The following is a 12,114-nucleotide window of genomic DNA, read 5'->3' as shown; positions in this document are numbered from 1 at the left end:
GATGGGTAGTCACAGAACATGACTATACTGATAACTGTTTCCAAAGGGACTCCCAGCCTGTGCCTTTTTTTTTTTTTTTTCCCCGGTACGCGGGCCTCTCACTGCTGTGGCCTCTCCCGTTGCGGAGCACAGGCTCCCGACGCGCAGGCTCAGCGGCCATGGCCCACGGGCCCAGGCGCTCCGCGGCATGTGGGATCCTCCGGGGCCGGGGCACGAACCCGCGTCCCCAGCATCGGCAGGCGGACTCACAACCACTGCGCCACCAGGGAAGCCCGCCTGTGCCATTTTGAGGTCTTAGGTTAGGTTTCCATTATTGAAACCTGGTATCTGGAGACTGAAACCCTAGAGACCATAGTCAGTGATGAAGGACATTTAAACCATGACCATTAATGAAAGGTTCCAGGAAAGGAGAATACACAGAGGCAAGAGAGCCATCTTGAGATAGGTTGAGGGCTGCCCTGGGGAGAAGGAATTTGGGGTTTCCCATAAATCTTCAAAGAAAGGACAAGGCTCAGGAGGGGGAGGCTGCTGGGAGAGGAATCTGCGTGTTCTAAGGAAGAATTTGGAATGGCTGGACCCTCAGGATGTGGGCATCAGGCCCGGGGCTGTTCAGGTATCTGGAGTGGCTCCTTGGTGGGAGTCCTAGAGATGGACTGAGTTACTTCCAAGATCTCTTCCTTCCCCTCAGATAGTTTGATTCTCAGTGTTCCACGTCCTCTCAAGAACACTGTTGTCCTTTAAGAAGCTTCTTATTTGAAGGTTAGGGGATGTAAAAAAGTGGCCATTCCATGCATATTATGTACTCCTTCGGTAGGTAACCAAAATATTAACAAGTTGACTCATCAGAGGCTTCCTTTTACCATGCGTATCCTGTATGTGGGGCACTGTGTTAAGTGCTGTACAGGAACTCATCTTACAGTGACCCTGTACAGTCAGTATTCCTATTCGCAGTTGCGTGGATGAGGGGGCGGAAGCTGAGAGTGACTAATTTACGCGAGGCCTCACAGTGAGTTAAGGGGAAGTAGGAGCTAAGATGCAAACCTGGCTTTGACTCCAAAGCCTGTATTCATGACTACAGGAGAATGAGTTTTATTTTTGTTGTGGTTTCCTTTTCCAGACTCTGTTCCTAAACACAGGCATAGGAGAGTTGAGAGGTGGTGTTAGAAGACACCTAGGATCTCCACCGATTCTGAGTGTTGATGGTTAAATATTATTTCTTTCCTTTGTGCCAGTCACCCTGCCCCACGCTGTGCTGTGAAGCTGGCTCGGCACACTTTTTCTGTAGAGGGCCAGGTAATGTTTTAGGCTTTGCAGCCCATACTTAACTCTACCACTGCATCCACAGACAACTTGTAGACAGTGAGCATGGCTGTGTTCCAGTACAGTTTTATTTACAGAAATAACCTGTTTTGGCCTGTGGGCTGTACTTGGCCAATCCCTGCTCCAAAGCCACTTTCCACGGTACACACCAGTGGTCCTTCTTGGTCTCCTTAGGGCTTTGGCCAGCTGTTTATACATTTCTGTTTGTAATTCATAGGCTTTAGGTCAAGTGCATTGGGGTGGCCTGTGTTTCCCATTGAGGGATGCCTCTGAAGAGGAAATGTGCTCTAGCCTGCATGGGGGACCGTGAGTGACCCACCTTATGACCCACTGGCCCCCACTGGCAGTTACTGCAGAGAGAGACACACACACATGCATAAGGAGGCCTCTTTGGGTTGGTGACCTGCTAAGTGTGGCGTGCCTGCACCAGGGAGCACTGGTGGCAGTTAAAAAGGCCATGATGACTCTATACTTTCTACCTGGGATCTGAAAATATATTGCCTTTTTTTAAAAAAAATTTATTTATTTATTTACTTCTGGCTGCGTTGGGTCTTCGTCGCTGCATGCGGGCTTTCTCTAGTTGCGGCGAGCGGGGGCTACTCCTCACTGTGGTGCGGGAGTTTCTCTTGTTGTGGAGCACGGGCTCTAGGCGCGTGGGCTTCAGTAGTTGTGGCTCGCGGGCTCTAGAGTGCAGGCTCAGTAGTTGTGGCGCCCAGGCTTAGTTGCTCCGTGGCATGTGGGATCTTCCCGGACCAGGGCTCGAACCCGTGTGCCCTACATTGGCAGGCAGATTCTTAACCACTGCGCCACCAGGGAAGTCCCTATATTGCTTTTTAAAAAAGCAGATTATAGGTAGATTTGTACGATGATCCCTTTTCATGTTAGAAATGAATTTTTATATGTATTTTTTATGGGGATCACATGTGTGAACGTGTAACAGCCTGATGGTGTCTCTTTCAAACTAATAATAAGAACTGTCAGGTCCAAGGACGTGGGTGAGAAGGAGCCTGGGATCGGAGCTAGTGACGTTAGCCTAAACTCTCATGTTTCAGTTTCTTTTACACGGAGAATGTATTTGTTTCTTACTTGTGTAATTAAAATTTAAGAATAACAAATAAGATAATTGGCTTCAGCCTTTTGCTCCTGTCCACCAGCCTTCCCAGAGCCACGCACATAAACATATGACTGGGGAAGTGCAGTGGGCTTGCTGGGAAGGTGCCTCTGTCTCCGAAGGCCTAGTGGGTTGTGCTCCTGCATCTAACCCGTGCCTGCCTTTCTCCATAAGGACGCTCAGCCCAGAGAGTGCCCAGAGGAGGAGGAGAGCATGGGCGGTTCTGATGACCTGCAGGCCAGGCTCTGTCTGTCGGTGCCCTGCTGCTGGTCAGTTGCGTGGCTGAGTCACTTTCCTTCAAGGTTATTGTTACCTGGTCAACCTTGTGTTCTAGTTGAGGAAAAATGCAGATGACAAGCTGAGACTTAGACAGGACCTGGGGCAGCTGCAAGGCCAGGGGGGAGGTTTCATGGTGAACAGGCATTACAGGGAAAGCTGGGCATGGACAGGTTTTTTATTCATTGTTTAAGGATCAGTCAGTCCTTGTCCTTGCTAATGGCTTTGCCATTTTTCTGTGTGTTAATCCAGGAGGAATTTTGTTGTCAGAGACTAAAAGGAGGTTGTCGTAATTGACTTTAAGCAGCAAACAGTAAAACACTGAGCTCTTCAGCTCCACCTTTCTTGTAAGTTTATCATTTATTCCCAGTGGTCATGAAAATAATTGAGTCATATGATAGCATCTTTCCATAAATTTGGAACCCTAAAACTCAAATAGACTTTCTTTTTGTCTATATACACGTTTAATATAAAAGACTCCATCATGGTAAAAACTAATTTCCTTCAGCTTAAGCCACTTGCTATTAAAAAATTTTCAGGTGTATTTCATATCATATGACAGTTCTTAATATATTTTGTATCTTTCCAGGCTCTGAGAATTGGAAAACCAAGAAGGTTTTGATGTTTTGTGTGGCGCCACCTGAATCAGAAGCCAAGATGAACATGACCAAAGGGGGTCTGGTGTTGTTTTCAGCAAATTCTAATTCATCATGTATGGAACTTTCAAAGAAAATCGCTGAGTGAGTATAATCATAGTATTAAAATCTGTACTCATTATGTGGTGTTTTACATTTGATAAACGGATTGGCACTGATTGTTAAATTTGAAAGCAGATATTTGATAGTTAATCTGCTCATCATCTGTGTATTAAAGGCTCACCTTCTTGTAAACTGTTGTCACTCCTACGCGTTCATTCAGCAGACATTTACTGAGTGACTCCTGAGTGCCAGAGATTGTGTTAGGTGCTACGTATGTATAGAATTACTTGGGTATAAAGAACAATGAAGGGTATATACTATATGGAGATAGTTTATAGATTACAGTTCAGTATAATTTTAGTTATTTATGAAATAAATATTGAACTCCTACTGTGTACCAGGCCTTAATCTAGATGCTGGGGAGTAACAGTGAACAAGCCATTCAGAACCCTTCCTTCCTTAGTAGAGGGGCCAGGCAAGAAGCAAGTCAGCAAAACAAACAAGATCACTTCAGATGGTGGTAAACGTGGGGAGAACAGAGAGGCAAGGGCAGGTTGTTCTGCCTTAGTGCTCACGTGCCTTTAAACCCTGGGGATGGAATGTGAATTGAGAAACCTGAATAGACACCAAGTGAAGGTCTGGGGCAGCGCCCTCCAGGCAGAGGGAACAGCAGGAATGTGGCTGGAGGGCAGGGAGCCCAGGTCGGAGAACCAGGACCCTGGAGAACCAGGACAGGGTTGAGAGGCCTTCTTGGGTTGGCATGTGATGGGTTAGGTGACCGAACAATTCTACGTCCACTTTCAATCTCGTAATAGGAATACCTCTATTTTTAAAAATTTGTTTTATTTTTATCAATTTCTAAATCATCCTTGATAGTAAAGATGTTGCATCTGTTCTATTACTTTTTCAGCATTTTCCATCTTTCTCTTCTCTAGGCGGCTGGGGGTGGAGATGGGCAAAGTGCAAGTTTACCAGGAGCCTGACAGAGGTGAGTGATCCTGTGCTTTCGTGACGGTGGCCTTTTTGTGGTACATGCCGTGCTGGCCCAGTCCTTCATCCTCCATAGCTGAAACAGTCGGCCTCAGTGTCCAGTTAGTTCTGCCAGCAGGAAGACAGGCAGGCAATGGGGGCGAGCGCAGTGTTCCTGCTCCCGCTAATACCAGCTCGGTAGAGAATTCTGGGGCAGTCACATCTGGGGCCTTAAAGTCTAGTCCTTAGACGTCATCCAATAACAGCTGCGTGGGTGCGTGAACAAGCTGTTCAACTGAAGGAAGCATTGGCTCAGCGCTTGGTTGAATACGTCCCCTTAGGCGGGGTGCGTATGCCCTGTGTAGCCACGGTATCGGGTAGTGGGTATTCTTTACGCCAACCTGCACTGCCTTGGGCTAGACTCCATGATGTCATGTCAGGAAGTGCTTTTTGCTAACTGATTTATGATGTTGTATAAACACCTCAAGTTGTGAAAATCACGTGTTATTTAGCCTTTGTACTTTCTGTAGAAATGGCAGATGTTTGAAATTATTCTAGCAGGAGCGATAGATGACCTGCATAGGTGTGAGAGTCAGACAACTTCTCCTTGGCAAGTTATTTTAGGTGTCTAAACTGCAAATAATTCGGGCTGTTCTGAGGATTAAGTGGGATAATTTGTGTGCCTAACACAGTTTTTGGCACATAGTAGGCACTCAGTAAATACTGGTTCCCTCTCCTTTTCCACTGCAGGATTTTGTCTAATACTTAAATATTAGAGAACTTACAAGACACTTAGATGAAAAGGCACAAATTTGCTCTTCCCCTATTTATTTCTCCATTACTGCCTCCTCTTCCCTATCTCCCAAGTTCCCCCATGTGGCTTCAGTGGGAAAAAAGTGTAATTGAGGGAAATATACAGGGAGTTTGGAGAAGATTTTGCTGCTAAAGGGAATTGAATGAAGTCCTTGGTCTAGTGTAGAAGGGGGGCTGAGGGAGGCTGGTGGCGGAAGACTCGGGAGGAGCCTGTCCACCCTCCGGGTTCATGAACGAGGGGAAGGAAGGAGGGAACTAACGTCTCTAGAGTCCTTACCATTACCAGGTACTGAGGAACTGAGTTCAGGGGTGACGTTAGGAACGAGGCCCCAGAGGGGACAGAGTCGGGATTCAAAGCTCAATCTCCCTGTCTCTAAAGCTCATTTTCTTTCCGTGGTACCACACTTTTTTGTAAACATGTACTCTATTTTTTCTAACATTTCTAATGAAAATGTTCAAACCTATAAAAAATGTGAAAGAGTAGTGCCATGAATACCCATATGAATGAGTACCACCCAGATTCAGCAGGTAACACTTTGCTGTATGAATGTGTGTTTGTGGGACCATTTGGACCTGAGTTGCAGACATTGACACTTAACCCCTGAATACTTGACCATGTGTCTCCGAAGGAGGACCTTTTCCCATGTAGATACTCTACCATTGTCACATTAAAGAGATTAATGATAATTCTCTATCATCTAATAGCTAATGTACGGTCTAATTTTCCTAGTTGTCCTAGCTGTTTTTTGTTTTTATAAATTTATTTATTTGTTTTTTCATTTTTGGCTGTATTGGGTCTTTGTTGCGGTGCGCGGGCTTCTCATTGCGGTGGCTTCTCTTGTTGCGGAGCAAGGCTCTAGGCACGTGGGCTCAGTAGTTGTGGCTTGCAGGTTCTAGAAGCACAGGCTCAGTAGTTGTGACACGTGGGCACAGTAGTTGTGGCTTGCGGGCTCTAGAGCACAGGCTCAGTAGTTGTGGCGCACGGGCTTAGTTGCTCCATGGCATGTGGGATCTTCCCGGACCAGGGCTCGAACCCGTGTCCCCTGCATTGGCAGGTGGATTCTTAACCACTGAGCCACCAGGGAAGTCCCTTTTGTTTTGTTTTTTAAACCAGGATTCTTGGTTCAAGTGAGGTGTTTTTTATATCTCTTTATTCTCTTCTAGACTAGGGCAGTCCCTTCACCTTTTCTTTTTTTCCCCCACAGCACTGACTTTTTGAAGAGTTTGTCTTGAGGAATTTCCCACTCTGGATTTGTCTAATTGTTTCCTCATGGCTGATCACAAGTTTTTTGAGAGTAGGGATACTGGGCCTTATTTATCTTTACTTTCACAATGTTATTCTAACATTTGTGCCTAATAGGTTCTTAATTGTTGCTGGTTGAATGAATGAGTGTATCATTTCCTGTAAGGATACGGGGCTCAGAGCAGCCCCAGCACTCACTGTTTATGTACAGGAAGTGAGGAGGGGATATTTAGTTGTTTTAAGTGACACGTGTGATTCCTTCTTAAGCATGTCGTAGAACTTACCATGTTTAAAAGGTGTGATTAAATCGAACTGTGTTCGTTATCCTTCATAGAACTGAAAACCTAGTGAGTTTTGAAACAGTTCCAGTTTCCATATTTCACAACATTGGGGAATGCTGCAGGGTTTTTTGTGTGTGTTTTTTAAAGTTATGTGCCTTGTTCACCCTTCTTCTCTTTTCCCCTTTTCCTGCCAGAAACAAGAGTACAAATTCAAGAGTCTGTGAGGGGGAAAGATGTTTTCATCATCCAAACTGTTTCAAAGTGAGTAACTTATCCAACAGAAATGTTGCTTTCTGGGTCTCTGTTTGGGCATGAATGTTTAGAATAATAAGAGTTGCCTAGACAGGGAGAATGACGATTGTTTTAAAATTGCCATGATCTTACTCTGCTAATTTTTCTGACATAGCTGCTGACTTTTTTGTGTTCTTTCAGTGTTCTCAAGGGTGGGAATAACCAAGTTTTGGGGTGGAGGCGCTTAACGATAAGAGAGCCCATTACGTTTGCTCTCAGTAGCCAGAATTTCATAAAATTTGTAGGGAAGCTCTTCTAGTTCCAAAAAAGAAAACAGGCGGGAGGAGAGGAATTTGCTTACTTGGGGTTCTTAAAGCTTTTCCTGCAGATAATTTAAACGTACTGTCCTGTTGCATAAATTAAAGGAGCTGAGAAGATAGACGGTGTGTTGAAGGCATGTGCGTTCCTGTCTCCTGTGACATTTGATAGCTGCTTGTTCTGGAAATTGTTGAGGTCACAAATGTGTACGCTGGGGATAGAAGATTCAGTGCAGTGAGGGTGTCTGCACCGCTCTTTGATCAAATGCCACTCTGTCCACAGGTGTCCCTCAAGGCCTCTATAGATGAAATTTTTAACTCAGTACAATTTTTAATAACGTCTAGAAATCGGTTTGTGTAGTGCAACAGTTTTTAGCCTAGAGATTCCAGAAATTGCTGCAAGCTAAATTTGTGGTTACATGTAAGATAAATACCAAAGAAAGTGAAGAAGAGCCAAATTTTGGGAGAATTTAGACTTGGAACACATGAACTTTCACCTAAATTTTGAACATCTCTGTCCTGGTCTTTGGTTCATGGGGATGAAATCTCAAAGCCACCTGACTCTTCTGGCAGGAGGAGCCGAAGGGGACCTGTCACTGCATCCCATCGTCCTGGAGCGCAAGTGTGCGGGGCCTTTGTGGCGGGGCCTTTGCGGCGGGGCCCTGGCTTCGTGTCTTCCCTCCGCTTAGGACCCTCAGCAGGGCTGGGCTGTGGGGCGGGAGTTCATGCTGCCCCTGCTGCCGCTCTCTTTCCCGGGCCAGACGCCAGGCTGGTAGAGCGCTCTCCATGCCCATGCCCTCATCAAGGAGGGGAAAGTGCAGAGCACAGAACAGCTGACTTCCTTCTGGCTCCCGGGTGTTTGCAGTACGTGTATACCTTCCATTTCTTTCCATTCATTCATTCATTTATTCCTTCAATACTCTTTTCATTCTGCCCCTGCCTCTTGTCAGTTTCTTATTCCTCTAGCCAAAACCATTCCCTTAATTTTCTCTACATGCCTCATTTTGGAGTGCTCCAGCCTGTGCCATAGGCTTGTCTTGTCCAGGTTGCAGAAAGCTTAGATATTGTGGTCTTTAAGAAACAGTTAACACTGAGATTTGGTGTTGTCAGATACACCTTGTACCTTGTCTTAGTGTAGACTGGTGGTAGGCACTAAAAGTATAAGAAAAATTTTAAATTAAGAAAATTCTGTCCATTAACTTAACTTTTCCTGTAATTCAGACAAGTTATTATTTTAATTTAGGGATGGAAAGCCTTGTACCAGTTCACAGAAAAATGGTGTTCCTGGGAGTATAGTTTGGGAACTTGGTGTAACTTTACACCTGCTGTTGGTTCCCCTGCTCTTACCCCTCACACAGAATGTTTTCTGAAAGGCTACTTTAACTCTTCCCATGTCAGGCTTGTTGTTAGGTATCAGCAGAGAACCTACTCACCCAATTGTTCCGTGTTTCCCTTACTCTTTCACGCAGTCGCTCATTCACAAACATTTATTGAATGTCTGTTATGTGCCAGCCACTGTTACAGGTGTGTGAGATGCGTGAAGGATTAAAATAGTTCACAGATCCTTGTCCTCATGGAACCTATATTCTAGGACATGCAAGTAACATAATGAATAAGTAGATTATCTAGTTTGTCAGAAGATGATGAGCGCTATGGGTAAAAACCAAAACAGCATGGCAAGGAGTCGGACGTGACGGTGGTAAAGGATGGAGAGAGGGCAGGCTGGGGAGGTGGCATCTGACAAAAACTGGAAGAAGGTGCCAGCTGGCGACGAGGGCACTCCAGGCAGGGGCAGGGAGCCAGCCCTGAAGCGAAGGCCCTCAGGTGGGCGTGAGGACTGGCATGAGGGGAGGGCATGGAGGAGGAGTGGAGGGCAGAGCTGGGGTGGGGTCAGACCCTGAAGGGGCCTCGGGAGCCGTTGTGGGGCCTTGGCGTCTGCGGGAAAACATCGCTGGCTCCTGAGCAGAGCGCATGATCTGCCTTTGCTTTAAGCTCCAGCTGGATGCTGTGCAGAGGGTGGGCTGTCACTGTTGGGCAGGGGTCGAGGCTCGGCCCCAGGGCAGCAGTGGAGTGGTGGGTTGCTGTCACTCTGGACAGGAGAGCAGGTAAGGACGCCTCTGGGGGTTTTGTCCTGAGTAAACTGCAGGAGCAGCGCTGCCATCAGCTGAGATGGCAGAGGTTTATGACGAGGCAGCCTTGCCGGTCAAAGAGCAGTTCAGTTTGGGGTACGTTTTGAGATGTCTTAACAGACTTTCTAGTGGAATTGTCAAGAAGCAGCTGAATTTGTTAGGCTGGACTTGAGAAGCCTGGGCTGGAGCTATAAATTTGAGTCTCAAGCATTTACAAAGCTCTGAAATTGGATGAGAAGCCCGAGCGAGGGAGGAGGGAGGAGAGAGGAGAAGAGGACAAATGATCAGGTGTCAGGGCAGGAAGCTGGGGAGGAGAGGAACCAGCAGAGGAAACGAAGCGGGGCGGGAGGGGAGCGCTGGGGGAGTGATGGAGTGTGTCAGGGCGAGGACGGAGAGAGGCCGAGTGAGAACCCAGCGTTGGCCTTGGCCTCATGGAGGTCATCCGTGACCTGGATCGGAGCGTGGGTGGGAGAAGATGAGAGAGATGAGTTGGAAGCAAGTGTGGACGACTGTCTTGAGATGTGTGGCACAGGGGAGCCAAGAAATGGGGCAGTGGGGAAAGTGGCCTGAGCTGCTGTTAATGGGAGAAACAGCCCATGGGTATGAGCAGGGGAGAGTGACACACTGATGGGGTGGCCGGGGGGATTGCTGGAGCCCTGCTTCAGTGGGCAGGGGGGATGAGATCCCTGCGTCACGGGAGGGCTGATTTTAGAGTGACTTTGGTGTGGAAAGTTCGTCTCTGGCTAATGGCTCAGGGCAGGCAGACTTGGGAGCTGCACGCGCATGTTGCAGTGGGGGCCCTGGGCTCTTTTCTGACAGTGCTCTTCTCAGTGGAAAAGGAAGTAGGGTCATCGGCTGAGAGGCAGCATGGGGGCGACTGATGGAGGCCCTAGAAGAGAGGGATGTGGTTTCTTTTTTGGGTCTAGAGTCTGTCTTGGTCGAGGCGGGCGTGACACATGGCTAACGCTTAGTTGGAACCAAGAGAGGTCATTGTGTATGTGACGTTTCTCCTTGCTGGTTTCTGTCCTTGGGTTCCAGGGATGTGAACACCACCATCATGGAGCTCCTCATCATGGTGTACGCGTGTAAGACCTCCAGCGCCAAAAGCATCATTGGCGTGATCCCCTACTTTCCTTACAGCAAACAGTGCAAGATGAGAAAGAGAGGCTCCATTGTTTCTAAACTGCTAGCTTCCATGATGTGCAAAGCTGGTAAGAAAGGCAGATATTTGATGGTTTATTGGGGGTCTGGGAGTTTTATTTTTACCTGAGAAATTGTAAAGCATTGTCTTAACTAAATTAGAATGTTAAACAGTAGAAATAGTGATACAGCTTTAAGATGGCTAATTTGTAATGAGACAACAGTGCTCAGAGTTCTCTCCTGTTCCCAACTCCCTAAACACAAAGCTGATGAGAACAACTTATTTTTTCCTAAATTCTTTGTTTAAAAAATTAATATTGAAGTGACAAGTTACAATCATATTTAGGTTGTTTTTAACGGGGAAGAAAGCATTTGGAATCAACAACTCTAATAACACAGCAACTGTTTTTATTTTTGTCTCTTCCCTTTCCCAGTACACACTGGCATACTTTGCAGACCATACAAATTATTTTGTGTTGTGCATTTTTAGGTAACATCCTAAGTGTCTCCTCCTTGTTTCTAAATAATCTTCAGAGTTGTTACTCTGTGTGTGTGTGTGTGTGTGTGTGCATCTGCGCCCACGCGCACGGGCGTGCCTGTGTATGTGTGTATGATTATAGAAGGCACATATCACAGAGCGTTTGCACAGAGAAAAGAATAAAAAGTCCCCATATCACTACATTTTAACACAGACACTTACTGCAGAATAAATTTTCTACTGTAGCATTTCAAAGAAGGCAAAACCAAAACAAAAAAATGAATAAACCTGAACCCCAGCAACCTGAAGAGCATACCCAGTTGAGATCTCAGCTGGAGGGAGCAGGCCTGCCCTTCCTTCCTAGGCTTGCTCCTGGGGGCCACCAGGCTTGCTGTCCTGTTCATCTGGGCAAGTTCTGCTTTAAAAAATTTTTCCAGTTGAATTATATGTATGTTTATATATATATATATATATATATATATATATATATATATATATATATATATATTTCCATTTCAAATATCCTTTAAGGAGCCAATGGGATGAAGATTCTTCATTTTTTTGAATTACAGACAAGCCTGTGCAGTTTGTCTTAATATATTAAGACAAATATTTGTCTTAACATGGCTTTGTCATGCCTATTGAAAAAACTTTGGGAGATGAAATCCACTCTCACAGAATTATCAGAGACATTTCTTCATTGCTATGATCTTGGCTGTTTTAAGACTTTAAATTGATGTGAAAACCATGCAACTCTGTGTAAGAAAAGCCACCCAGTCTTTCCCTTCTGAGGGGGGAAACCCAGTTCCCCACCTCCTCTGAGTTTCCTTTATTCCTCGCAGGGAACACTTCACCTCTGTCACCACATGTGTAGGCGTTTTCTCTACACCTTGCAATTCTCCAGGGCACCAGCTGGGTGCCGTACAGTTTCACTCTGACACTGTGTACCTGGAGATGGCGTCCGATCCCACGGGTTAAGGGCTCAGTCCCACGCGCCTGCTCCCCTGACCCCCCCAGATGCTCACTGCAAGTCCAGGTTGTCACCTGTGCTGACCAGTTGGCTATAAGTCAGAGGTTCCCACGACCTCCTCTTGGGTTCGATTAATTT

The 12,114-nt window shown here is 46.2% G+C and overlaps 1 protein-coding gene across 3 annotated transcripts in view; it reads left to right on the top strand.

The window, feature by feature from the left end:
- PRPSAP2 (phosphoribosyl pyrophosphate synthetase associated protein 2) overlaps nucleotides 1-12,114 on the top strand; it is a 51,176-nt gene that overhangs the window by 13,625 nt on the left and 25,437 nt on the right. For 2 of the 3 annotated variants that reach the window (XM_081219674.1, XM_081219676.1), the window contains exons 2-5: nucleotides 3,297-3,447; nucleotides 4,341-4,393; nucleotides 6,906-6,972; nucleotides 10,427-10,599. In XM_081219674.1, the coding sequence (XP_081075800.1) occupies nucleotides 3,297-3,447; nucleotides 4,341-4,393; nucleotides 6,906-6,972; nucleotides 10,427-10,599 (444 nt within the window). Of the gene's footprint in view, nucleotides 1-2,959; nucleotides 3,055-3,296; nucleotides 3,448-4,340; nucleotides 4,394-6,905; nucleotides 6,973-10,426; nucleotides 10,600-12,114 lie in introns of all 3 variants that reach the window. The other variant, XM_081219675.1, reaches the window with a different exon arrangement.

The sequence above is a fragment of the Mesoplodon bidens genome (assembly GCF_964165515.1).
Source record: "Mesoplodon bidens genome assembly, chromosome: 19".
Lineage (NCBI taxonomy): Eukaryota > Metazoa > Chordata > Mammalia > Artiodactyla > Ziphiidae > Mesoplodon > Mesoplodon bidens.
Note: the sequence above shows the minus strand (reverse complement) of the source record. Positions and strands in the feature narration are given on the sequence as shown.